This window comes from Pseudopodoces humilis, chromosome 18, assembly GCF_049639895.1.
Source record: "Pseudopodoces humilis isolate 2021_Gansu_Grassland_sample_001 chromosome 18, ASM4963989v1, whole genome shotgun sequence".
In the NCBI taxonomy this organism is placed as follows: Eukaryota; Metazoa; Chordata; class Aves; order Passeriformes; family Paridae; genus Pseudopodoces; species Pseudopodoces humilis.
This window is the reverse complement of record NC_142217.1, coordinates 15,480,435-15,508,143: the sequence shown is the minus strand read 5'-3', so window position 1 is coordinate 15,508,143 and position 27,709 is coordinate 15,480,435. Positions and strand designations below refer to the sequence as shown.

Here is a 27,709-nt window from a genome sequence, read left to right as displayed (position 1 = left end):
GGGCGTCGCGCGGCTCCCGCGGCGGCCGCTCATTGGCGGGCGGCGGGCGGCGGCTCCCGGCGCGCGCCGCTCCCCCGACCCGCCCCTCGGCGCGCGCGGCCGCGGCGCGAGCCGCCAAGATGGCGTCGGCCCTGGAGCAGTTCGTCAACAGCGTCCGGCAGCTCTCGGCCCAGGGTGAGGGGAACGGGGCCGGCCGGGGGCACCGGGAGGACGGGGCGGGCCCGCGGGGCCGAGGGAGGACGGCGGAGACCGAAGGAGGTCGTCAAACCTCGCGGGTGTCGGGGCGGCGGGCCGGGGCCTGCCCGCTCACACGGCGCTCCGTCAGACGCGGGTCCGGGGTGCTGCAGCCCCGGGGTGAATTCGGGGCAGCCCCGAAGGGATCCCGGCGGTGTGACAGGGCCATAGGGGCCAGTGGTACTCTCACGGAGCTCCGTGCTTCTCCCGGGGAGTGGTTTCGGTAGTGGAACCCGCACCGGTGATCCTGCCAAAATCTGAGCCTTTAAAAAAGGGGGAGGAGCGAGCATCGCTAAGGCTTTAACTGGGATTGTGTGGCCCAGCCTGTCACCTCCGTAATAAACGGGCAGGTTGTGGTAAGTGTGGTTTAAACTATATTTCTGAATTGTCCAAGTGTCCGTACTCTACATTCCCAGGCAGAGCCTGAACAGAGTCCCGGCCCACCACTGTGTGACAGATCTGATACTAACCACGTGTCCACAAAGGGTTTTAATCACCACAGTTAGAATTCCTTAGTTTCACTGCCAAACTTCTAATTTTACTGTGTGTGGGCGCAGCGTTTCCTGGTTCTTGAACTTTCTCTCTGTGTTGATGCTCTGTGAGATGTGTTCTGACTGGTCTCTGCCTGGGATGTTTCCTCCCAGAAGCTGATGAAAAATTGATTTTTCCCACCATGGCCCCAGGTTTTATCTCTGACAGTTTTGGGTTGAGCTCCAGCTTTCTCTTACTCTGGTTTTGCTTAATAGATACCGAGTATTTCTACTTTAGAGACAATTTATACCAGCAAGGTGTGAGTACAAACCAGATGGAAGATGGATCTTTGTTCTCCTGTAGTTGAGCTGGAGAACTTTCTATCACAGAGTTTTGGGGATGCAGAAAGCTCAAGGGGAGACTGGTTGGCTTTGTGTAACTTCTCCCATTAGGGGTGAGCCAGGGAAATGTTCTCTGTGAGAAGGTCTCCATGGACCTGTTGGAGCAAGTCCAGATGAGGCCACCAAGATCATTGGAGGGACGGAGATATGAGGAAAGGCTGAGAAAATCTGGATTGTTCAGCCTGGAAAAGAGAAGTCTCCAGGAGGGCCTAATTGTGGCATTCCAGTATCTTGATGGGGCTACAGGAAAGATGAAGATTTATAAGGGCCTGGAGGGACAGGAAAGGGGGAATGGCCACATAATAACAAAAGAGTAGGGTTAGATTGGATATTAGGAAAGAATTCTTCCCTGTGAGGGTGGGGAGGCCCTGGCGTAGAATTCCCAGAGAAGCTGTGGCTGTCCCTGGATCCCTGGAAGTGTCCAAGGCCAGGCTGGACAGGGCTTGGAGCAACCTGGAATAGTGGGAGGTATCCCTGTCCATGGCTGAGGTTTGGGATGAGAGGAACTTTGGAGAACCCTTCCAATCCAAGCCACTCTGGGATTCTGTGAGAGTAAATCCAGAGGCAGACAGGCTCAGGATGTGAGAGCACTCGGGAGCAATGTGTGTACTTGTGGTGGTTTCTGGCTGTCATTTGGCCTCTTGGGAGGTGACTGAAAGGGACATTTAGTTGGACCTGGTACTGGAATTTCTGCTTAGACTGTAAGTTGTTGGGTGTATGTGTGTGTAGAAGGTTAGATCGCAGAATCCCAGAATGGTTTGGGTTGGAAGAAACCTCAAAGGCCATCTCTTTCCAACCCTTTCCATGGACAGGGACATCCTCCACTAGACCAGTTTGCTCAGAGTCTGTTTGGGGTTTGTGGGTTTTTTTTGTTTTGTTTTTTTAGGGAATGCTAAGTGATACAACTGTAGAAGGGGTGTTTTTCTGGAATAGGGAGGACACCAGACCTAGGGGTTTGCAGTGCCTGAGCACCATTATCAAAACACAGAGGGTTTTACAAGCCCCATTCCTTCCCATGCTTATACCTTTTTTTTTTTTATTCCATATGGAGGGGAATGGTTTTGGAGGCAAGTTTCTGGGCTCTGGTACCCCATTTGGAACTTCTGATCCCTCTGTCACTTCAGAGCTAACATTGCATTGCTAAAACTTCCCAGCTTTTTCATTCTCAAAGGAAAAAGGCAGAGACCTGAGGGTAATGTAAATCTCTCTGAATGGAGGCACTATTCCTCGTTTTATGGAGACTTTTGTTAAGGGTGAGAGAACCTCTGTTTTTTCTCTCTAATCTGCAAGGATTGAACATTGAAACAATACTCTGCTTGAAACAATACTCTGCTTGAAACAATACTCTGCTTGAAACAATACTCTGCTTCAGAAGGACGTTGAATTCATTCAATTAATTGTGGGGGAGGAAGAGTTTGAAAACAGTTCATGGGAATGAATCTGCTTTCTTTATAAGAATTTTGGGGCTTACCATACCTTCCTCATTCAAAGTAGTCATTTTTCATGCCATGTTCATAGCTCACAACATATAGAATAGCATTGTAGCTTTAATTATACAAAGTAAACTTAAGGACAGGTTTTTAAATACTTTTGTTGTAGGTACTTAGTTGTAAATTTAATGTCTACTTCAAAAAAATACTTGAGTACTTGATGACCAGCAAGGAACAAGCTTGGTATTTGTTTTATTAAAAAAAACCAAACATGTGGTGGATAGAAAATTAATGCCTGTGTTATTCAAGAAAATTAAAACTTCTGGTAATACTGTTATTTCCTGAGGTTACATGGGGAAGCAGGCTATAATGAAGTGTAGGAAAGGTCGAATGTTTTCTAATTAGGCTTTGACAACAATGCTTTTTGTTTTTCAGGGCAAATGACCCAGCTTTGTGAACTGATCAATAAAAGTGGAGAGCTGCTAGCAAAAAATCTTTCACATCTGGATACAGTGCTCGGTGCCCTGGATGTACAGGAACACTCACTAGGTGTTCTTGCTGTCTTGTAAGTGTTGCTTCGTTTTAATTAAATCTTAAAACTTCAGGCAATGAGCTGAACTATCAGCCAAGCAAATCTGGCACTGGCACAAGTTGCCCAGAGAAGCTGTGGCTGCCCCTGGATCCCTAGAAGTGTCCAAGGCCAGGTTGGATGGGGCTTGGAGCAACCTGGGACAGTGGAAAGTGTCCCTGCCCATGGCAGGGATTGGAACTGGATGGGCTTTAAGCTCCCTTCCAACCCAAACCATTCTGGGATTCTGTGATAGGTGTTTTTCCATATGTGTTCAGCAAAAAGATAGAGAATGAGCTTTAAAAACTTTATTTTCAGGGCATTAATACATTGAACTGTAAGCATGGAGCAAGACGTTTTATTCCAGTGAAAAACAGGCTTTTATCGTGGGTCTTGTGTGTTTGTCTTTAGACAGCACTGAGGCTTTTGCTGCTGTCTGGAGTTTAAGATAAAGCTTGAGTTGCCTTGGGGGTGCTGACCTAAAGTAGATATTTAGTCTTGAAGTTCAAGCTGGCTATATCTGACTTCAAGTGAATTATCTGCAGGTTCCACTGCTATTTTTAAATTATCTTTTAAGGGAAAGATCAGAATTCTAGTACTTGTTCTACTACTCTTTTGAAACAAAATACTGATAATACTGAAAGTGCTTTTTGCCGTTGTAGTTTGCACTAAATTGAGAATTATGTTGTTCACAGAAAGGTGTTTTCAGGTGTTGTTGTGCAGCTATGGGGGAAATCCTGTGCCATGTCTCATAAGCACTTTGGATTTGTTTGCAAGCACCTACATGCAGAGACTTAGCAATGAAAATGAATCTTTTGTATGAATCTCCAAGCAATAAATGCTAAACCTTTTGTTTCTTTATTTCAGGTTTGTGAAGTTTTCTATGCCCAGCATCCCTGACTTCGAAACGTTATTCTCACAGGTGCAGCTTTTTATCAGCACTTGCAATGGAGAACACATTAGATATGCAACAGACACTTGTAAGTTAAGCTAATTTCAGACTTGATATATTTTTGGATAGTTTGGTAATACTGATTTTTCACTGAGGTGTTTTTGTTTGTTTGTTTTTTACTGTGTTTAGTTGCTGGCCTGTGCCACCAGTTAACAAATGCCCTTGTGGAGAGAAAACAGGTGAGCAAGTATCATCTAGTACAAATAAGCTACTCCATACCCAAGGCTTAAAGGGGGTGTTACCAGCCTCTTACTCCATATTTGCCACTAACTTCACACCAAGTGTTTCTGTGCAGCTCTTTTGTTTAAAGTTTACTGAAAGGTAATGAACCAAACTCAAAATTCTAAGATTTCTCTAAGGAAAACCTAAGGAAGATAATTCTGGGGGGAGAAAAGTCACCTAAAAACATGTTCTCCCACACAAAATTGACATCTCTGGTACCAAGAATGTTCTTCAGACGATGTGTGCATGAGTAGAGGAGAGAGCTGCAAGGGTTATTAACACTGGTGAGTCAGTGATTTTAGTTTCAGTGTTACTCTCACTGGTGTTATATAATGTTCTTAATGAAATGCCTTAAAATGTGCAGGAAACTTGATTAAGAAATATTTGACCAGTGGTTTTGTTGCTAAAATCCTGACTTTTCCAGGCCACTTTGGTGAAGTCTAGCCTGAGGCAGACCAGATTTGGTCTCTACCTCTAAGTGGACTGAAGTGAGAACCTTGTCTTTAGTATTTGTTGGGAGTTTAGGTGCAGTCAAGGAAGGTTTTCTTATTGATACAGATTACTGTGTTCCTGGTGAGATCAGCTTTGTGGAGCAGAATTGATGACTTTATCAGAAGTTGTATAGCCAAGGTTAACTTTATTTTCCAAGACACTGCGATATCCTACAAAAAGGGAACCTCAAGTTAACTATTACTTAATGGAACCTGTCAATTAGTGTTATTTTTCATTTGTAAGTGTCAACATAAGATCCAATGTGCTGCCATCTATGAGAAATTATCTGAAAGAGATGTAATTTCTGACAGCCCCTGCGAGGAATTAGCATTCTCAGACAAGCCATAGACAAGATGCAGATGAACACAAACCAGCTGACCTCAATACATGCAGATCTCTGCCAGGTAAGGGGATCAGAAGGGCTTTTTGTGAGAAAAAAAAGCTTATAAAATGCCTATATACCTTCAAGGAAATGCATGTTCACATATTGTAGTGTGAGAATGGATTTTCAACTGGATTTTTGTTTGGCTTGTTTTTTTTCTAGTAGTAAATAATATGATACACTGAAATGAAATCTAAATGTGTTATACAGATTAATTACTAATTTTAAGTGTTCAGTGCATGTCCTCAGATCTTTGATTTTGTTGATGACTTCAGAAATTCCTTTGACATCCCTTCTGAACTTATCTTAGGTAGTATCAGTGTAATATCCAGCTGCTGTCTGCTCAAGTCTGACAAAAGACATGTTTGTCTTGGTGTCTTTGGCCTGGATTTGTATTTCTGTCTCATTCTTGGCTCCTGGGATTTAGGGTCAGGCAGGAATGTTTAGAGCAATATTTAGTGCTGCCAGCACAGTAGTCGGGCAGTCCTGGAGCTCTGTCAGAGTTTATTTTCTTTAGAAATCAGATAATTTTATAACAGTTCATAGTCTGTGTTAAAGATTTTCAACCTGTGTTACTCTACTACTGACATGCTTTGTTTTTTAACTCGGGGGAGAGTGATATTTATGCAGTAGTACTAATTAATTTAGTTTCAATTCCTTCTCATGGAAACTTGAATGGAAATTGCTAATTTATGAAAACTTGGTTTATTTTCTTGTAGCTCTGTTTGTTAGCAAAATGCTTTAAACCTGCCCTCCCGTATCTAGATGTGGACATGATGGATATTTGTAAAGAGAATGGGGCATATGATGCGAAGCACTTTTTATGTTACTACTACTATGGTGGGATGATATACACTGGGCTAAAGAACTTTGAAAGAGCACTCTACTTTTATGAACAGGTAACTTGAAATGAAATTATGAAGTGTGACCTCTGGAAAGGCAAAAGTAGATATGTAACAGTGCTGAGAAAACACTGCACCTTTGAACTGGCACAAGCAAACTGTCTTTGGAGGTGTTTTCCTTTAAGAAAGTCTCTCACAGTCTCTTTGCACCAGAAAGCTGTGCAGTTCAAAGGGTGATGTTAAATTTATCTCACTATAAATATTTTTCAGCTGCCTGCTTAAAACTGCAGCACAGAAACAGGTCGCAGGCTGACACACGGTTGTGTGTCCTTAAAAAGTAGTCCAGTGGTTTTGCTAAGGCCTTTGCTACTTAAATGAGAGGAGTTTTGCTTCTTCAAGGCTGTTACAATATTTTCTGGTTTTGCTTTATCTGGGGAGGAAATAAAAATAGTAAAATTGGGAAAACTTTGTGTATGAGGGAAATGCTGTGAAATGTGCAAAACAAATTGGTGTAACATTTTTCTTTTTTGTAAACTAGGGTCAGCTCATGAATAGTTCCAGTATCATAGTGAACTAAAATCCCTTTTCCATATTCTGCAGACCTCTGATAATGTAATAGCTTTATAAAACCTCTTTGAGGATCTATGTAAATCTGGGTTCACAAGTACATACAGGTGATATCTGGTACAACTTTAGATATATTCCAAAGAAGGAAGTTTTCATTTTATCTGAGCAGGTCTATTTTAAGACAGGCACCACTCTAATGTGATATGTTTTGAGTAGCTTGTATAAAGTCTCCCTTTTTTTTGCGTATGTCTGGATAATTAATTTTGACAGAAGTTAGTTAAGCTTCAGCGCTCAAAGGAGAATTTCATATGTCACTGTATTCTTTCTCCATGCAGCTTGAAATTGAGTTTCTTGCTCATGCAGTAGCTACCAGGATCTACCAGTAAGCAGACTAAATTTCTGTTCCATTTCTTTCTCTCTTGTTTAGGCAATAACTACTCCAGCAATGGCAGTCAGTCATATTATGTTGGAATCATATAAAAAGTATATCCTAGTTTCTTTGATACTACTTGGTAAAGTTCAGCAGCTACCAAAATACACTTCCCAGATAGTTGGTAGATTCATTAAGGTAAGTATTGCAAATGCATCTAAATAATAGATCAACAAATCTGAATTTGTAAATGTGTAACAGTGGAAGGTGTCCCTGTCCATGGCAGGGATTTGGAGTGAGGTGAACTTGAAGGTCCCTTCCAACCCAAACCATTCTATGATTGTATGATGTCAGTGATACAGGTTTTTAAAATTTGGGAAAACTTTGGTGTTGAATAGTGCTAATCAGTATTCCTTTGGCTGATACTGCACATTCCTTTATAGCTTTTTATGTTAGAATTTAAAAAATACTCAGATTTCAGTTGGCTTTCCAGATGCAGTGCCATTATGAGAAGATTTGACCTGTTAACCTCATCTGATTGAAGCACAAAATGTTAAACAGTTTATTCCAAAACCCAAGCTTTTTAAAGAATAAAAGCTTCCGAAAAAACTGTGAGTTTGGAGTCTGTAAGCATTTAGATTATGAGGTATAGGGTGGGAGACAAAACTGAAACTGAGAGAGTTCTGATCCTAAGTAACACATTTCTAAAAGTTAGTTCTTTTTAACACTGAGTTTATTGATTTGTGACCAAAATTCTAGAGAGTTCCAAAATTATTCTAACTTCAGAATCTAACAAACAAGCTGAAAACTTTAAGGTAGTTTAGGTGAACTTGTTTCACCCTCTGCTGTCGATGCTGTGACCCGATGTAGTCAAGGATGGATGTCTTAGAGGACATATATAATAGAGAACAAATATAATGGATGGGAAGTTACTGGCAATGCTTATTCAAACTCAGCTGGTCAGTTGAGAGAGTTTTTTCACACTGCTGTAAGTAAAACTGTCACACAGATGTCCTGGAATGATGTTTATTAAGTAAATAATATGCAGTAATACAGATTTAGTGTATGAGGGTCTGTCATTGCTGTAAAGGCATGTATGGGCACTCTGACTTTTTTAAGAGAAATGCTCAAGCTACTTAAATCTGTTTCAATGCCTGCATAACTTCTAATGTTGGAGCACTGAATAGGTTTTGTGAGGCTGGATGAACACTGTGTTCTTTAAGAAGGGTTCTCATTTTTCTAATTGCAGCCTCTTAGCAATGCTTACCATGAATTAGCGCAAGTTTATTCAACCAATAAACCCTCGGAGCTTCGAAATCTGGTGAACAAGCACAGTGAAACTTTCACAAGAGATAACAATATGGGGCTGGTTAAGCAATGCTTGTCATCCCTCTACAAAAAGAATATTCAGAGGCTAACCAAGGTAAGAAAAACTGAGCAGTTTTCCTCTAAGAGTGTATTTCTGAAATATATTCAGTTTAGAGCTAAATGATAACAGTAACATGGCAGAGAAATTACTGGAACTGAGATTTGTGTCTGAAACAAAGGAGACTAGAACGCCCTGTATAGGGAAACAAAATCAGTTGGCTGCTTATGCATTATTTAAAAGGTGATTCAATCTGTCAGGGGGGTTTGCCCATGAGGTTTTTGTAGCTAATCAAAAAAGTGAGCACTGCAACCCAGTGACCTTCATCCCTATCAAAAAAATAGGAAAACTGGACTTTACAGGCCACTTCCATAGAAAAGAGTGAGTGCATAGGACAGATTTTAGAAGTATCTGAAATAAAAGGAGAAATAGAAGCACTGAAGTGATTTGCTCCTTTAGCTGAGAGATCAGATCAATCCTGAAGAGTGATTGGGGAAAGCTGCTGTTTTGGCAAGCTCAAATGATATTTGTAGTAGGAAAAAAATCTTACAAGGAGCTTTATATTTTCATCTCTTGAAGGAAATTTGAGGGGTGGAGAGTCACCTTTTTTGTATAAAAAGGTGAGAGAATGTTGGACATGGTCAGGAGTGTCTGGTGTAAAATTGCAGGAATGAGTAATGACTCCATACGTGCTCAGTGTAACAAATTAATGTCTGGAGGAAGAACTGACTCACTTTCATGAGCCCTTTAATAATTGTGTGTTCTACTTGTTCCTTCCCATCAGACTTCCACAGTCAGGTTACATAGGCCATGAGGCATCAAGGGGAAAATTCTTAACATCTAGTTTTAACACTTTAAAACTTTATAATTTCAGACATTTTTAACATTGTCATTACAAGACATGGCAAGTCGAGTGCAGCTGTCGGGGCCCCAAGAAGCAGAAAAATACGTCCTCCACATGGTAAGACCTCTGACTTGGTTAAACTATCCCAAAATTAATGTTTGGGTTGGCAGTACACATCCTGAGCAGTTATTTTTCAGGGTGGAGGAAATGCTGGAAGTCTGCTGTGCTGTTGACACTTTTCAAAAAAATCTAAAAAGCTGTTCTCCATGTAAGATAAGGCTTGAGTTGTGTTTTTGGGAACCTGTGGGAAATAAAAGCAACCAAGTTAAAGACAATTCCACAAAGAGTCTGTGTGTTGTAGTTACCTGAAATTCTGTTCTTGGTGATAACTTCTATTAAACCCTCTGTCATTTCAGATAGAAGATGGTGAAATCTTTGCAAGTATTAATCAGAAAGATGGTATGGTCTGTTTCCATGATAATCCTGAAAAATATAACAATCCAGCTATGCTTCATAACATTGATCAGGAGGTAAATCTCTTCTGCTTTTGAAATTCTTACCAAAGAACCTTAGTCTGTAATCAGAGAGCTGCTGGCAGAAGCCAGTGTCGTAACTTAGATATAGAGAGTGAGGACTGTAAATCATTATTTGACTATTCCACAGTATTTTCATGGGCTTTGGATTAATACTGTCTGTCAGTGTGTTCCCTGCACATCTTGAGCTGTTTCAGGAGACTGACTGCTGTTGGTGATGGGAAGGTCCTTGAATAGATGAGAAGGATTGTTTTTAGAGTTTTAAACTTCATGGATTGCTTCAATTGGCTCTCAATAACCTGCCTGTAGGTTAAGGTGGTTGAGCCTCATGAGACTGTCTATCAGTGGCCTTAAAAAGGGCTGTTAGGAAGACAGGGATCAAATGAAAGGAATAAAAAATGGTCTGACACTTTTGTTCGGGAGGTGAAGGATGAGAACATTTTGATGTGGAACTGTAGTGGTGGCAAAAGTTATTTGTTCTACATGGCACAACCGTGAAACGTTGTGAAAATCAGGTACAAGCTGGACAAAGTAATCAATTTCATACATATTTTTAAGATGCTGAAATGTATAGAGCTCGATGAACGACTGAAAGCCATGGATCAAGAGATCACTGTGAACCCTCAGTTTGTGCAGAAGGTAATGGATTTAATGTCTTGTAAGAGTATGTAAGAGATTGATTCAGTGTGGTGAGTATGTTGTACTGAATGTCAGTATTTACAGTGTTGTTATTACACATTAATAATATGTGCATAAACATCATGACACATCATAAAGATAATTTATTATTTTTGAAAGTGCTTTTTCCTCATTGATCCTGCAGTGATTTCAAGCAGAAAATTAAGTGCATGTTATTTCATAGGCACTTTATTTTCCTGCCTGTTCACTTCAAAGAGCTGTCTTTCTTAAGCCTGCAGACCTGTTTCTGAACAGAACTAACTCTTTCCCTTTCAGAGTATGGGCTCTCAAGAAGATGACTCAGGGACCAAACCATCCAGTTATTCTTGAAATTAATGTTGCTCACCACTCCACTTTCAAGTAAAAGCTTATGAAAGAATCACGCCTGGAACAGGGCATTGAGGAGTTCCACGAAGAGAGCAGAGAGAACTGAGCTTTGCTTTTCACCTGGACATTAAGAAAATAAAAGAACACCCTCTCAGTACTGTATAATATCAGAAATATTCTCTGCAAAGAAAAAGGAAATCTCAAAAGAAACTTGAAAGTCTGTTGTGGATTTATTTATCTTCAGATTAACATTGTTAATGCATTAAATAATCTACCTTTTGTTTTAAAGGGTTTGAATGTTGCTGTGTTTCTGTAGCAGTCCTCTTCTGCACAACAAGAAGTGTTATTCAGGGAAGAATACAAACTAGTGTTGGTTCACTTATAAGATAATTATTGGTTCATTATTCTGTATTTAAAGGTGGCTCAAAGAACAGATTTATCGTATGTGTGGTGGGGGCAGAAGGGTGGAGTTGAAGCAAATCATAATGTAGAGAATTTGCATATGCCCCATGTAGTTGGTGCTGTCTGTTAAATGAGGAAGAACTTTTCTTCCCAAAAGGATGAGGATATCACATGTCCTTGTAAGGAAGTTTGCTGCACAGTAGGAATCATAAGTGGAAAACATACATGACAGCTGTTTATGATTTTAAGTTTCTGGTACAAAATATCTGCTAATATTATTTGCTCTTAGATGAAATTTATTAGACCTAAACAAAAGGATATTTGGGAAATGTTGGTGTTCTGGAGGATTCTAGACAGGAAGTTGTTTACACTGAAAGAAATTTGTTTGTTCCTCTGCAAATGGCATGAAGGTATTCAACAGGCTGATAGTTTCCTTGGTGGAAACCAGCATTTCTGCATGGAACATAAATAGAATTCTATACAGCTATCAAAATGCAGGATTTTATTCAGCTATAACGTGTTGGAATGGTTCCTGGTTTTTAATTTACTATTTTAAACTTTAAAACTTCGTTATTGGATTTTTTAAAAGTGCTTCACCCCTTAAATCAATAGGCTGTTTAATTTTCTGTCATTCTCTTGTATCTGAAGATTCTCACTGTTCAAACATCTTCCTGTCAGGCAGAAATAAACCTGTCATCAAGTCAGAAAACAAGAAGCTCTGCTTCCTATTCAAACACCTGACCAGGAGCTGCTTGCTCCTGCTACCCTACCAGCTTGTTTCCAAGTGGTAGCTGAGCATTCCTGGCTCTTGCTGTGTGAAGTTTGTATGTATTGAGGTCACCTATGGTTGAAAATATTTGATTTGTGCTTCCAGTGCTGATACAGAAATGGGGTTTTCATTTAAAACCGGTGTCACAAGTCTAGCAGAGCCTCTGTGACAGCAGGGCGCTGCTTTCTGGTGAAGAGAGGTGTCCCAGGTTGTGGTTGGTGATGAAGGATGTTTTTATAAGTATCAAATAGCAGTTTAGTATTGAACACAGAGGAGGTCCATAGTGTGAGCAGCTCATCACTTCCTGCCAGAGAGAATTCCACTGGGACAACTTTGATCTTTAGGCAAAATCACGGGGTTGTTCATAAATCGCCTTATGAGTCTTGTAACTAGAAGAGATCTATGATTTTGAAGGTTTTTATCCTAATTAATCCTGCTGTGATTTTAATGCTGAACATACATTTTCCCCCTGGTCCCATGGAAGTGTTAAATGAGTAATTAGCGATGCTGTGCTCGAGCCCAAAAAAGGGTGGTTGTTACTACCATGTGTGGCACTCACAGAAGGGACTGCAAACAACTGACCCCAAACCCCACCCATCCAGAAATGTGCCTGGCTCAACTCTCCTTGCCACTGGCTCCCTTGCCAGGGGAGAATGTATTCAGGATGCTGTCATGGAGTTGGAAAAAATCCAGGAATGTCCATTTTTACATTACTAGTTCCTATTAGTGAGCGTGGATTTACCTGTTGAGAGCTGCAGGATAGTTTTCCAGCTGTGGAATTAGAAGGAAACTAATCTATGCAGCTGGTAAATAGCTCTAGATTTTTATCTTCTTTTTTCTTGACTAAAGTAGATAAATCCTTGCTCACATCAAAAGGATGGCAGAAATAGCTGTGCAATAGTTTCAAGTAATATATTCCATTATGTATCTGATTTTTAAGAGAGCAAATTTTAGAGAACTGCTGATATTCCTTTTCTGGGGTGGATAGTTGTGCTGTTAATGTCTGAATTCTGTTATAAATTCAAAGTCAGGTTCCACCTGTAGAATCAGTAGATAAAGCATTCACCAAAAGTGCTCCAGGGAAGGGCTTTTAAGTCCTAGTTTGATAATCACACATGGTCTGGCATCTGCATGTCTTGAGATAGCACTGAAATTAAGTCAGATTTTTAATGAAGCAGTTCCTTTTAAGTCTTGGAACTAATTGTCTGGGCTGTGGTCAGCTGCAGGGCTTCAAGAACACTTGGGCTTTCTGGTTTTAATTTGTATTTACTGCAGGGAAGGACTTTTGCTCAAATCTATGAACACTGTGTGCTGTGTTGCTCCCAACTTGGACTCTCAGAGGTCCTGTGGCTGTTTCTTCCCATCGTATACGGTCACAAGATGTGTCCAGGGAATTCTGAGTGCATGCTTCGATATCTGACTCCAATTTTGATGCATTTTAATAAGCAAAGACACAAAATGCACTTCTGAAGGCAGTGTTAGATGTGCAGCTGCAGATCATAGCCACAGGAGGGGTCTCTAGGCCAGTCACTTAGATTTTGAAATGTTTCTGAGAAGGAATGGTTGGAAGTTGTTTGTGTACAACCCCCATTCCTGTTTTCGTGCCACTGTGGAGCCCCAGTGCGTGACCTCTGCTGAGCCATCGCTCCATGGCATAACTCCAGCTGCCTCCTCCTCCACAACTTCCCCGTGTGTTCCACAGCACAGCCACAGCCCCGTGTTTGTGTTGTCGTAGGCGATCTGTATAACCTAGGAAATGTTCTCCGCGTGGCCACGCTGGCCCGGGAGCTTAGTCCTGAGAACTTGTTTAAATGTACTATTGAAAAATAAAGATAACAAACGAGTCGTTCTTAGTTTGTCTTAAATGAGGTTGTAGGTCTTTTGTATTTGGGGTTCCCTTAGTTTTTTGGGGGGATTCCTTCTTCTGGTTGCTTCTCAGGAGGTGATTTTGGCTGACTGGGGAGGCTGCTGGTTGCGTGCTGTGTGTGGCAGTGCACTTTGCTCCAGAGGTGTTCAAGCCCTGCTGGTGGCTTCTCAGAGCTCTCCGGAGCAATTCCAAGTAGAAATAATCTTCCTTTAGTCTCTTTCTTGAGAAGTGCTGCTGCAGGTCCTTGTCTGAGATGGGCTTTGGGATTTTGGATGGAACACTTTTATTTTGAGCAACCGGGTCTGGTGAAGATGTCCCTGCTCACAGCAGGGGGTTGGAATGGGATGGTCCATAAGGTCCTTCCAACCCAAACCATTCTGGGATTCGTGTCTGAGCTCTGTGTTTCTGTAATAATCTCTCTTGCTGATCATCTGGCTATTGTTTTAATCAGAGACATAATTATTAGTCTGTGTGTGGCTGCTTGAATCCAGAGGTGTGTCTTGTAGTGCTATCAGCATACTAATTTTACTCAGTTGAATAATCTATGCTGTTACCTTCTTTAAAATTTAATACTTTTGTTCAGATTCAGGTATTTAAAACTCTGTAAGGGGAAACTCCAAGGGGCAGGGAGGTATCTGGTATCTGGTACTTTATTATTTTGAAGCCTAATAGTTCACATGGAATTTGGTTTAGCTTTCCATCATAGACTCCTAGAAGTAAATAATCCATTACTACTTAAACTTGATATCTTGAAGGGAAACAGGAGTAGTTTAATGGAAATGAAGAGCCTATACAGGTTTAACTTGGGCTTTTGCTCCCCTGCCCTTCCAGGGCTCTGCCTGTGCGCACATCTCTACAGAGCTGCTTTATAAATCAGGAAAAGACAATACTTCGAAACCTTCATCTTCCATAATCTTACATTCTAAGCACTTTAAGGAATTAAGACAGACGGTGGGTGCTGAGTCTCCAATGGAGAAGTAGCGCCGAACCTGTGGAGAACACGGCACCGCCCCGAGGCGAGGGAAAGTCCCGGGAAGGGGCTCTGCGGCAGCCGATAGCCGACGCAGGCCGGTGCCGGTGCCGGTCCCGATCCCGATCCCGATCCCGGTCCCCATCCCCATCCCGGTCCCGGGTCCTCCGGGGGCTCCGCCCGCGGCCACCCCGGGTCTCCTCCCAGAGCCCGCGGGTCACGTGATCCACCGCGCGGCCCGTACCACCCTGCGGGGGGAGCACGGCCTGCTCCCGGTGTGGTGTCCGCGGGTCGCTGGCTGCCGCTCGTCCCTTCTCGTGTCCCCGGTGAGCGGACAGCACTGTTCCCGCTCTGCGCTGTGACAGCTGGGCAGGTGTAGCAAGGGAGGGGAGGAGTCGCGTTCCACACCTCCTCATGCGCCCCCTCCCTTGAGGTAATGACTCCGCCCGGCCACTGTGGACAGGGCGGCGCTGGGCCGAGCCACTGCGGCAGCCGGGGGGAGTGGCGGCTCCCCGGGAGAAGCGGCGGGACGGCCACCTCAGTCCCGCGGTACGAACGGACTTCTTATTCCTCTGTCCTACCTTGTTCTCCATCTTCTCGCTTCTCCGCGGTGGCGGTGGGAGCGCGGGCGGGGAGCTGTCTGCCCCTGTTCCCCCCCCCAGCTGGCGGTGGAGGTGGTACGGGCGGTGGGTCAGTCGGTGTCAGGTGCCCGCGGACACGGGCCGGGCCGGGGGAGCCGCGGTGAGCGGGGGCTCCGGGCACGGGGAACCGGGACCGGGCCGGGGTCACCGGGCACGGGGAACCGGACACTGGGCCCGGCGGGACGGGCCGGCCCGGGTCCGGCAGGGCCTGAGGCGTTCGGATCCGTGGGTGCTCAGCAAGGCCGGCCCGTTCCGGCCTGAGGCTCCAGGCACGGGGGTCCGGTCTGTGCGACCTCAGCCTTGATCCAGGGGAGGCCACCAAGTTGGTCAGAGGGGAGGAGCTGCTCTCCTTTTAGGAAAGGCTGGAAGAATTTGTATTGTTCAGCCTAGAAAGGAGAAGGCTTCGGGGCGACCTAATTGTGGCCTTTTAGTACCTAAATAGAACTTACAGGAAAGATGGAACAAGACTATTTACAGGGGTCTGGAGTGACAGGAGAAGGGGGAACGGCTTCAAACTGACAGCAGGGTTAGATGGGATATTGGGAAGAAATTTGCCCTGTGAGGGTGGTGAGGCCCTGGCTCAGGTTGTCCAGAGAAGCTGTGGCTGCCCCATCCCTGGAAGTGTCCAGCCTCAGGCTGGATGGGGTTTGGAGCAACCTGCTCTGGTGGAACGTGATGGCCATGGCATGTACTGGATGATTTTCCAGGTCTCTTCCAACCCAAACCATTCTGGGATTCCCTGAACGTGTCCCTGTAAGACTGGAGGTATCTGGGCATGAGGAATTGGTCCAGTCACCCCTGTGGGGCCTGAGGTGTCCTGGCTCAGCGTCCAGGATCTGGGTATGGCAGGTTGGGTTGCTCGAGGCCATCCCATCAGCAAACAGAAGGTTGGTGCTGGATCAGTGGAATGCCCAGGGAGGTGTTGGAGTCACCATCCCTGGAGGTGTTTAAGGAAAGACTGGACATGGCACTCAGCGCTCTGGTCTGGGTGACAAGGTGGGGATTGGTCACAGGTTGAGCTGGATGGTCTTGGAGGTCTCAGGCTCAGGCTGAGCTTAAGGCCAGCTGCTCCCGGTGGGATGCAGAGCAGGACTGGCACCAGTGAGGCCTGAGAGATGCTGTGATATCCCCTGTGCTGACTGTGCTCTGTCCCTGGCTGCAGGAGGCCTGGCGGCTGTGCTGAGCCCTCACTATGAACGCTATCGTTGCCCTGTGCCATTTCTGTGAGCTCCACGGCCCTCGCACCCTATTCTGCACCGAGGTCCTGCACTCGCCTCTCCCGCAGGGCGCTGGCAGCGGGGACATCTCCGGGCAGAATGAGCAGGCGGAAGAGGAGGAAGGTGGGATTCAGATGAGCAGCCGGATCCGCTCACACAGCCCGGCTGAAGGGGCCAGCGCCGACTCCAGCAGCCCAGGGCCAAAGAAATCAGACATGTGTGAGGCAAGTGTGCAAATGTGTGTGTGGGCATCGGTGTCCTTGGCTTGGCTGAAGGGCTCTGGGATTCTCTGATGCGAGTTGAATTGTTCAGAGACAAATAACAACATGAACAGCATTTGTTTTGTATGTGTCAGTGCCAAAAGATCTGCAAGTCCTCATAAACTGCAAGCTAGCCCCAACTCTAATCCTAGTGATCCATGACAAGAGGATGAAGGAGCTGTTGGTGAATACATACACCTTGACAGGACCTTGAGGTCTCTTTAAGCTGTGTGATCTATGATTCTCCTTTGGCTGAGAAATGCTTTTCTCATCTTCTAAGAGTGTTTACTTTGCTAGATTAGATCATTGATTAATAGTAATTCTAAAAGCAGTATTGGTTAGGAAACAAAAAAAAAAAAAAAAGGAAAAGCAATTAAAACAATAGGAAAAATGTACATTCTCAGTCGTTCAGGGCTGTTTTGCCTGGAGAACAGAAATTTGTGTAGAGACCTTGCAGCAGCCTTCCAGTTTCTGAAGGGGCTGGCAGGGAATCCAGAGAGGGACTCTTCATCAGGAACTGCAGTGACAGGAAGAGGACTAGCATGTTAAAACTGAAAGAAGGGAAATTTAGGTTAGATACACTAAAGAAATTATTCCCTGTCAGGGTGGTAAGACCCTTGCACAGGGTGCCCAGAGAAGCTGTGGCTGTCCCTGGATCCCTGGAAGTGTCCAAGGCCAGTTTGGATGGGGTTGGAGCCTGGGATAGTGGAAGGTGTCCCAGGTGGGAGCGTGGGGGGGTGGAATGAGTTCCCTTCCAACTCAAACCATTCTGTGATTCTCATACATGCCTTCTATCAGTCCTTCCTCTGACATATTTATTATTTACTTTGCCTTTGATTGTGGCCAGTTTTGTTTGGCCAGTTGGTTTCACAGCTGCTGTAACTGAACTTTGCCAGTTATAGAGCCAGCACCAAGTTTACCATGGAATTAAATAGCAGAAAATGAGCTTAAGAGCAGAGGAAGTATATCAGAGTTTTGTGTGAGGAGCTGAGTTCAAATCCTGACCCTAACTCACCTTCCTTGCCTTCTGAGTCTTTGAGTTCCTGTGTGTGTAAATAACATTTTATGGTGTTTTGGAGTGAACAGTCAGAGCTCTTTGGAAACCTGAGATAACTGCACGCTCATTTATGGCTGGATTTGCTTTTCTGCCTTCAGGGCTGCCGCTCTCTTGCAGGAGGACACCCAGGGTATGTCAGCCACGACAAAGAAACCTCCATCAAGTACGTCAGCCACCAACATCCAAACCACCCCCAGCTGTTCAGCATCGTGCGCCAGGCCTGTGTCCGCAGTCTCAGCTGTGAGGTAGCTGCCTTGGAGGACAGGGAAACGCTATTTATGGCTCCTGTATCACTTCAAACCCAAGACATTCCATTGCTGATCCCAGCTGCTCTGTGCAGACAGGAACATGGAGGAAATCAGGTGGAAAGACAGGCACAGAAGTCTGTTTGTTCCAGGATTGGTGGTGTTTTTTAGGCTTGATCTTTGATGGCCTCAGGGGTTCCTTCCTCTCACCTTGTGAGGCTAAAAATATCCCCTTCTTGGTTTGGTTCCTTGTGCTTATTATTTGTCGTTGTAAGACAACCTGTATTTTGTAAAAACCTCTGAATGTGGTGTTGAGTGCCCTTTGTAGACCATTAATAATCATCCTCTAACAGACATGAAGGAAAAACCTTACAGATTAATAAGCATTTGTGTGTCAGGATCAGCAAAATTCCTTCTGGGTTCTCAGTATTGTAGTTGAATTGAGCTGAATTCTTAAAATATGGTTAAATTGAAGGATATAGAGTGTTTGTAGGATACCTCTGGAGGGCTGTTCGACCACACTTTTGGGATAGTGGCGTAAAAGGGCTTAATTTATTCACCAAGTGATTACTCTGTGATGTGTTTAATGACTTTGGTGTGTGTCCCTTGCCTTCAGGTCTGCCCAGGACGTGAAGGCCCTATTTTTTTCGGAGATGAACAGCATGGTTTTGTGTTCAGCCACACCTTCTTTATCAAAGACAGCCTGGCCCGAGGTTTCCAGCGCTGGTACAGCATCATCACCATCATGATGGACCGGATTTACCTCATCAACTCCTGGCCTTTCTTGCTGGGAAAAATCAGAGGCATTATTGATGAGCTCCAGGGCAAAGCACTGAAGGTGGGTCAGTGCACAGAGTCCCTGTCACTCGATGTCAGTGTCTCAGTCATGATCCCTGATTGATAGCTGAGTCAAATAAAACTGATCCAGCTCATGCCTGGGTGGTCATTAAGATTGACACAAGGCTCAGCAGGATGGTGTGTATCCCCACCCCTGGAAGTGTTCACAGCCAGGTTGGACAGGGCTTAGAGTATCCTGGTCTCATGGAAGGTGGCAGGTGCCTGTGGCAGGGGGGGTTGGAACAAGTTGATCTTTCTAACCCTAACCATTCCAGGATTCTGTGTCTGTGGTAATGTAGGAGGGAAGGAACAGGGTGGTTTTGTCATTTGAAACACTCAGTGCTTTTCACAGGCCTTGTAGACAACAGCTTTGTTACAAATGTAAGTAAATCTAGGAAGGACAATGATTTTGGAGCACTAAGTATTACTTAGTGATAATTTTAGTCTACCTAGGAATAAGATATCCCTTCTCTTTGTTTTCCCATGGTTGGATGAGTGTGTGTGACGCACCCTTTTCACTTGGTAGTTTTGTTGTAGTTTTTTGCCTGAGCTCTATGCAAGCACTGAATCCATTTCAGGCTGTGACACTGCCCTTGCTGTGTGTGCAGGTGTTTGAAGCAGAGCAGTTTGGGTGTCCCCAGCGAGCCCAGCGCATGAACACGGCCTTCACCCCCTTCCTGCACCAGCGCAACGGGAACGCCGCTCGCTCCCTGACATCCCTGACCAACGACGAGAACCTCTGGGCCTGCCTGCACACCTCCTTTGCTTGGTAATGCCACTGCTGTTCTCAGCTTGGACAACTCCTTCCTCAGGAGGATATTGCCATATCCTGAAAGAGTGGGAATGTCATTTGAGTTTTTAGGTTTGGGGTTTTTTTTTTTTGAGGTACTACTTAGATTTTGTTAAGTAGCATCTGAATTGGAAGGAGCCAACACTGATGTCTTTAGGACAAAAAAATGTCTTTTTGCTGTGAAGTAAAACTAACGTGGCAGCTAATAGAAGCCATGGCTATACAGATGGAAAGGTTTTGAAGTGTGGAAGAAAGGAATAAAAGATGTTTCTACCCCTGGTGTGTTGCACCTCGGATTCACACGTGACAGACCGTGCTGGTTTACCTGGGAGTGCCCCTGTGCTGGAATCAGCAGCATGAGAGATGCAGCCTTTGGGCTCCAAGAGAGTCCAGTTGCTCCAGTGCTTGACTGGCTCATTAAACTTCCCAGGAAAGATGCCCCAGGGAGGGTTGCAACACTGGCATGTAATTTGGATGGGGGATAAGTGTGCTGCACAAAGAAATTGCAGAATGCTGGGTGACTGCATGGCAGGGATTGTAAAATGGGTAGCACAGGGATGTGCTGCAAGGTAACAGAATTGGTTAGTGGTTGGATGTTTTGTTTGACATCATGACATCAAGTTTCTTACTGGATTTTTGCACCTGGCAAGCTGCATGACTCTGCTTCTCTTTCTTTCAATGCCTCCAGGCTTCTGAAGGCTTGTGGTAGCCGGCTTACAGAGAAGCTTCTGGAGGGAGCACCCACAGAAGACACCCTAGTTCAGATGGAAAAACTTGCAGGTAAGACAGAGGTTTCCAGAGCTGCAAAGACCCTCTGAGAATGCTTTAGATGATGAAGCACTGAGTACTTTAATCAGCATCTTAAACACAGCCCTTGCTCATCAGCTTTACCTTCCTGGTAGTCTGTGCAGCAGCTGATGCACTCTGGAGATGGCTCTGACAGGAATGAAATCCAGGCACCTCAGAGGCTCTCTGCACATGGTGTTTGTCACTTGAGTAGCAGTGTTGAATCATCACCATTATTGTTCTTTGTGGCTGGGCTGGCCCTCCCAGTGAATCTCTACAGCCAGAATGATTTGCAGTCACAATATATGGATTTCTTGCTTCTTTTTCTACAAACATTCTAAAAGTAAAGGATCATAGTTTACTGGTTTTTTTGGGTTTTTTTCCTGGGTTGAATTATTAACCATGTAGACTAGAATCTACAAAGCTTTGTCCATAATCTTTAAAACAAGAATAAAGAATAGACCAAAAAATGCAACTTTCTGTTCCATAGAAAATGAAAATTCCTTCTTGACCTTTCAGTAGCTATTTTTTAACTGAATTAACACTTAGGTGTGTCTGTGCTGCTGCCAGTACTTTCAGTTACTGTGTTCTGAACTCTCTCTTCCCACATACACCCAAAATCACATGGCTGCAGCATGTGAACACTTTCCAGTTTCCATTCCTAGAGAGCAGCAGTTTTTATGACCAATCTGCCTAATTTTTTTTGCTAGATCTGAAAGAAGAGTCAGAAGGCTGGGATGGTTCTGAGGAAGAGAAGCCTCCTTCCCAGCCAGATGTTGGGGAAGGGCAGGAGCTGACCAAAAGCTCCCCTGAAACATCTCTGATGCCAGATTGCAACAGCTGGAACGTAGCTCACAGAAGGTTGTCTGTCTTTCGCTCTCTCAGGCACATGAGACAGGTAAAAAAGTCTCTAGAGTTCACAAGCTCTTTTCTCCTGATAATGTTTTTTTTTTAAAGATACATTTATTTCCTGCAATCTGCACATTCCCTGGTGCTGTGTTCAGCACAGTGCCTGCCCAGCCAGGAACATGATGTGAACTGCATCTCTGGGCACGCTCCCTTCCTCACATGGGCCTCTGGTGATCATCAGTCATGTGGGGTGGGGTCAGATGATTTCTCTCGAATTCTGCACTTCTCCCCAAGAGCAGTAGCAGTAATTTAATACAGAAGTTGTGCAGCGTCTTCAAAGCCAAGTAATATTTGCTTTAAAAAATAGTGTTTCAGAGGGAAAAATAATTTACAAATGGAATAAATTACTCTGTACAGATCTTGCTTTTCTCCTGTGCTCCCAGTGACCTGGCTGAGGGGGAAGGTTCATGTGCCCAAGATTCAGGTGCTAAATTTCCACATCCATTCCTGCTGTTCAGATCTAGCCATATTCCTACCTGTCACTCATGTTTTTAACAGGGCAAGCTAGACATTTCACATATAAACATTTTCATAACCAATGCAGAATTGTTTGGGGTTGTTTTTTCCAGGTTCTCGGGGCATCAGCATTCCGAATGCTGGCTTGGCATGTTCTGATGGGGAACCAGGTCATCTGGAAAGCTCGGGATATGGATCTTGTCCAGTCTGCCTTTGATGTCCTACGGGTAGAAACCTTTTCCTTTGTTTCTTGGCTGCATATTTTCACATGTATTTCTCTACTACTCCAGCCATTATAGTGATCTGCCCCTGACACGTAATCTTGTGAAGAGTGTGCTCTAAATTACATGGTTTTGAAAAAACAGCAACCAAAAAAGCCCCAAAAACAAAATCCCCTCCACCTTTGGATATACTGCTTGTCCTCAGTGACTGCAGGGGCTCTGAGCTGAGCAGGTTACTTTGATCCCCCAAATCAGGAGCATCTGCCTAAGCTATGCTCCAGGTCTTGGTTATCCCTGGAAGTCAGGGAGAGAATTGTACTTGTTTAATTGCAGGTTTCTTTCCCCCTGCAGACGATGCTGCCCATCGGGTGTGTGCGGATCATCCCCTACAGTGACCAGTATGAGGAGGCCTATCGGTGCAACTTCCTGGGCCTGAGCCCACACGTCCAAATCCCACCCCACATCCTGTCATCTGGTAAGAACCTGTTGCAGAACCCTCTCCCTATCATGTCATGTTGAAGGACACTAGATTTATTTATTTTTTTAAAAATAAGTATTAATATTAAGGGTTCATTCATAATAAGGGTCGCATGAAACAAAGCCTGACCCACTTCATTTTGTTTTCCCTGTGTCTTTGTGTGGTCAGTGACTGAAAGATGTGACACCTTCCCTAGGCATTGACCATAGCAGGGTCTGTAGCTGTGTTTTGGAATCTGGGCTAGCACAGCTCATGCTCTTTTGGGCTCTTGTTGCTCCAGAGTTTGCAGTCCTTGTGGAAGTCCGTGCTGCCACCCGCTCCAGCCTCTACCCAACCCTGTTTGATGATGAGCAGTCCCTCAACAAGTACGAGTTTGTTGTCACCAGTGGGAGCCCCGTTGCAGCAGATCGAGGTGGGTGATTTGGAAGCAGAAAGAACCTCTGTCCCTGAGATTAAAAGAACATCTTGATCTTTTACTGGTTTTCATGTCCTGCCCCTTAAGGAGGTTTGAGTAGAAGCCAGCTGGGGTTTAGCTGTTTGAGGGGAGGTTTGCCACAGATTGCTCAATAATAAAAGATTTGCTCTGCCAGGTCAGCATTTTGCCTAATAATTTTCATAAATGAGAAATGGATTCTCTAACGTAGGTATATGAAAAATTGTAGGGAAATTCTGTAACCCACAGTGAACACTTTCAATCCTGAAATACTTGTGTGTTTATTTTGAGTAAGACTAACTTGTAAGGATCATGACATCACTAATTTTCCATGTTCCACTTGGTAGCCAAATATGACTGATGAAGAAATAATCAGACTTCTTTATTTAATTATACCTGCTTCCTTCCAGCAGTTGAACACTTGCACTTAGAGGTGATTTGAGTCAGGTCCATCAGTTTTGTCTTTTCTGGGAAGTCTTAATTTAGATGAATTGGCCTCACTGAGTGTCTCAGAAGACATGCCAGATGGCTCATCCTTCCTCTCTGTCCCTGAAGATAGAGATGCAAAGACTTGCTCTTCCTGTTGTTGATCCACATGTATAAATACACCAGTTTATTTTCCATCCAGTCAGTGGCATGTCCAGAAACTTCTGGACAAAAATAGTCACTGGAAGGTCTTTTCTCCACCACAGCATCAAACTTACTAGGCCATGGACTGGGAAAAAAGCCTCCTAGGGACTTCCAAAAAGTGGTCCAGGAATGCCTTGGGCTGGTTGCTGGTTTATTTATTCACTCATTATCCTGGAACTGCCCTTAACAAGAGGAACATTCAATCAAGAATAAGTTGAGGGTTTATATTTTTACATATGTTTGTATATTGTACAAAGAAGCATGAAGGTTTTTCCATAACCTTGTGTTTTTAATGATATTTTGATAAGGTCACAACAAAAGCTAAGCAGGGGATTAAAAGTGGGTCTGAAGAAAAAAAAAAGGACCCTGTTTGGATGTCTCAGGGTCCTTCACTAAATTCCATTTTGCTTCTTGGATCAGGTGTTTTTCTAATGGGATGATCTTTAGCTCCTCTTCCATGGAAATGAAATCCCAGCAGGCCACTGGGGGATATATTTAACAATTATTAGTAGTAAAGGTGTAAGCAGTAACCTTTAGCTTGTGCATCCTCTTTCTCACCCTTTCCCCCTTTCCTCTGCTCCTGCAGTTGGCCCAACAATCTTGAACAAGATTGAAGCTGCCCTGACCAACCAGAACCTCTCTGTGGATGTTGTGGATCAGTGCCTTGTTTGCCTGAAGGAGGAGTGGATGAAGTAAGTACAGCTGCCTTGCTTTCAGAGGAGCTTTGGTGCTGCTCCTGGAGCAGGAACAGCAGAGTGCAGGACACACTTTAGTCAGGTGACTTCTGCTGCAGTTCAGCAGTAGTTGAATTTACAGGAACAAATTAAGTCAGGAGTTAATTTTCTACTCTAGTCCTAACTCTCTTTTTGGCTTTCAGCAGTTCTTGACCTTTATGCTTGAGTTCACACATCTGTAGGTTACCTGCATGGCAACACCTGTCTGCCTCACCTTGGTGAGGAGGATTAAATATGCAAATCCCTCTCTGCCTGTCAGTGTGGCCATACCCCAGCACAGGTAACACCCAAACACATGCCTGGGTTCTGCCTTCAGGCACTGCATTTCAGAGGTGCAGGTAGCTGTAAAGGAAGACCAGTCAGTCATGTGAAATAATTCATGGAACATCATGACTTTGTGAGTTTACCTGAAGGCAGATGGGCACTGGATTTGTCTCCCAGTTGTCACAATTAATTGCTCGGCTTTCTGCTTGAATGAAAAAATCAAACTAGAAATATGCCCATTATTACTGAAAATGAGTCATCTCCCTAACTAATCACCCTCCTTCATCAAAGCATGAGAATAGTCTCAATAAAACACTGGTTGAAGCTTTTATTAACATTTAGTTGCAGCAGGTGCCAAGAGAAGCTGCAGTTCCTCCTTGTTCCCTGTCTGATGGCACGTGAGTCCATTTGATAATGACAGGAATCTCTTGTTCCTGCAGCAAAGTGAAAGTCCTCTTTAAATTCACTAAAGTGGACAGCAGACCCAAGGAGGATACCCAAAAACTGCTGAGCATTCTGGGAGCTGCAGAAGAGGACAATGTCAAACTTCTCAAGTTCTGGATGACTGGCCTGAGCAAGACCTACAAGTCCCACCTGATGTCAACAGTTCGCAGCCCGACATCCTCAGAGTCCCGGAATTAAAGGGTGCCCAGCCTCCCCTCCTGCCTTCAGAGAAGGGCAGGGAACCCTGGTTACCTCTGCTGAGCCTGCAGCATGTGCTTTAGGTGGATAGTGAGGCTTCATCACTATTCTCCTGGTCCTCAAACCAACTTGAAGAGTGACTTGAGTCTTTTCTACTTGCTGTGAGACTGGACTAATAAGTGCTAATCCATAGTGCTGCTGTCTCTCCTGGAACTCAGCTCTCAATCTAGACGTGCACACTCAAGACTAAAACACAGCAACGCTCCAAGAATCAGTTAAATTAATTTAAATCCCATCTTGTCCTCATTAAGCATCATGGTGTGGCAGCTGGCCTCACCTTTAGATTCCTTGGCAGGCCTGTGACAACATCCAGAACTCCTGGGAGTGCATATGGTTAATCTCACTGAAATCCCACATAAATCTCCTAAATGCTTGAGAGAACAAGAACCAAAAATAAGAGGCACGTCACAGGGTATGGATCACATGTAAATTATTTCAAACCACTTCGTGCTCAGATTTAAGAGACTATTTTCTGCTGTAGCATAAGTCAGGATATCCCATGGGAGTCCTGTCACTCCTCTTTATTTATTTATATCTTAACTTGAGACGGTTTTAGCATTTGCTTTGGAAATCTTGTCTGGGAGGGCAAATTGTAAAATAAGAAGCCTCAAAATGCAGCCTGCTTGCCTCTCAGAGGGGAAAATACTCGCCTTTTTTTGCCTGTGGTTGCAGAACTTCCAGGTAATGAAGATAACCTCGCCAGGATAAGGTTCTCTTCTGTCTTTTTTAGCTTCCTAAGTTAAGCAGAAGAGATTCAACCTGTAGGTGCTCCCTTATATAACTCTATAGTAGCCATTTTTGCTTAATACTTCATGAAAACATTGGTGCATTTTTTAATTACCTAACCAGATATTCCTTATCTGTACTGTAAGGAATCACTGTTTCTGTTGTGAAGTCTGGGGTTTATGTCTTTTTTTTTGGTTGTTTTTCTGGATCATTATTGGGAACACTTGACATTACTTTTGAACAAGCTAAAGGCAGGTTTTACCCAGGTGACCTTCTACACTCACTCAAGCTCAGAGAGAATGTTCCAGCTTGTCACAAGTTCTGTTCTTATCTATAAAATACGGAGGTTGAATTTTGTCTGGAACATCTGTGAAATGGCGACAGGCATTAAATCTCGTAAGAGCTATTTTTGTAAAATGAACAAATCCTGGTTTTGTGTTTATTTTCAGTGTGTGTGTGTGTGTTGTGGTAGGGGAAAGCAGCAACTGATCCACAAAATTCCTGCATCCTCAGCCTAGATCTAATGTAGAGAATTCAATACAGGTCTTTTCCTCTTATCTTTGTATTAGTTTCTTGTAGACTGACCTAGTAATTTTTATTTTAAAATTATTCTGGTGCAGTCCAGAGCTGTGTAACAGAGCAGGTGAGACATCATATGGCATTGAGACCTTCTTGATTGCTGAACTGGTTTTGTCTTTTAAAAAACACAGCTCTCCCAAGCAATCCAGCATCAAAACCTAACCTAGTGGTCCCTTCCAAAACAGCAAAAGGGTTGGTCACAAGGTCAAGCCCGAGGCTGCTGCTGCTGCCTTGATCTTGGTGAGTTGTTCACGATGTTGATCCCGCTCCATCCTGACCTGAACAAGGCTGTCATGGACAAGCAGACTCGGTTTTGAGCCAAGGCAAGGAAACTACTAACTTAACACTTATTAAATGCCCACAGGAAAGAAGGGGGAGAGCTGAACCCCAGCTGTGCTTGCCTGCCAGAACACATCCAGACGTGGGATTACAGATGATTGCCTGGGCAGGTTCCTGCAGCTCGCAGGTGAGGCCGTGGCTGCTCCCTTTGCCGTCAGCGAGAGCTGGAATGTTCACAACTTAATTAACAAAAAAATCATGTCTGCAGACATCTTTCACCATCCTCCTTCCCTCCAAACGATACGCCTTAGAGACAAACTGATTGAGGCAGGATAATTCTTTATTCCAGTGTGGTTTCTGCCTGGCTGAGCAGCGTGTAGCTGCGAGCAAGGTGGGAGCGGTGAGTGCTGCAGCTGCCGTGTGATGGCTGCAGTTACAGACAAAACCTTTTTTGTGCCAGTTCTGCCACCCCTGTCCCCTCAGCCAAACGGGGCCCAGCAGGTGATTGTCCCCCTCTATTCTGCCCTCATGAGGCTCCACCTGCAGAGCTGCCTCCAGCTCTGGAGCCCACAACATCACAAGGACATGGAGCTGATGGAGTGAGTGCAGAGGAGGCCACAAAGATGCTCCAAGGGTTGAAGCCCCTTTGCCCTGGAGCCAGGCTGGGAAAGCTGGGGGTGTTCACCTGGAGAAGAGAAGGTTCCAGGGAGAGCTCAGAGCCCCTAAAGGGATTCGAAGAGAGCTGGAGAGGGACTTTGGACAAGGGCCTGGAGGGACA

General features: G+C 44.3%; 2 protein-coding genes across 6 annotated transcripts; both read left to right on the top strand.

Moving 5' to 3' along the window:
- The first annotated feature begins 91 nt into the window (after positions 1–91).
- COPS3 (COP9 signalosome subunit 3) lies at positions 92–13,695 on the top strand. Of its 3 annotated transcripts, none has more exons than XM_005523047.3 (12): positions 92–174; positions 2,972–3,101; positions 3,972–4,084; positions 4,186–4,235; positions 5,082–5,174; positions 5,872–6,051; positions 6,989–7,129; positions 8,181–8,354; positions 9,172–9,258; positions 9,558–9,671; positions 10,233–10,313; positions 10,629–13,695. In XM_005523047.3, the coding sequence occupies exons 1-12, from the start codon at positions 120–122 to the stop codon at positions 10,680–10,682; spliced, it is 1,272 nt and encodes a 423-aa protein (XP_005523104.1). In that variant the 5' UTR covers positions 92–119; the 3' UTR covers positions 10,683–13,695. The 3 variants fall into 3 exon arrangements, with proteins under 3 accessions (XP_005523104.1, XP_014108091.1, XP_087920164.1); XM_014252616.2 differs by lacking the exon at positions 92–174 and adding an exon at positions 250–590; XM_088064038.1 differs by lacking the exons at positions 92–174; positions 2,972–3,101; positions 3,972–4,084 and having other exon boundaries at positions 4,208–4,235; positions 5,014–5,174.
- A 1,420-nt stretch (positions 13,696–15,115) lies between these two features.
- On the top strand, positions 15,116–27,109 carry FLCN (folliculin). Of its 3 annotated transcripts, XR_015774119.1 has the most exons (14): positions 15,352–15,428; positions 16,491–16,769; positions 17,961–18,107; positions 18,724–18,945; positions 19,553–19,713; positions 20,423–20,514; positions 21,231–21,418; positions 21,999–22,112; positions 22,458–22,581; positions 22,865–22,996; positions 24,234–24,339; positions 25,086–25,759; positions 26,784–26,892; positions 27,017–27,109. XR_015774119.1 is itself a non-coding variant. In XM_014252614.2 (12 exons), exons 2-12 carry the CDS (start codon positions 16,521–16,523, stop codon positions 25,285–25,287), a joined length of 1,737 nt encoding a protein of 578 aa, XP_014108089.1. In that variant the 5' UTR covers positions 15,116–15,236; positions 16,491–16,520; the 3' UTR covers positions 25,288–26,498. The 3 variants fall into 3 exon arrangements, 2 of the variants coding, with proteins under 2 accessions (XP_014108089.1, XP_005523103.1); XM_014252614.2 differs by lacking the exons at positions 15,352–15,428; positions 26,784–26,892; positions 27,017–27,109 and adding an exon at positions 15,116–15,236 and having other exon boundaries at positions 25,086–26,498; XM_005523046.3 differs by lacking the exons at positions 26,784–26,892; positions 27,017–27,109 and having other exon boundaries at positions 25,086–26,498.
- The last annotated feature ends 600 nt before the right edge of the window (positions 27,110–27,709 follow it).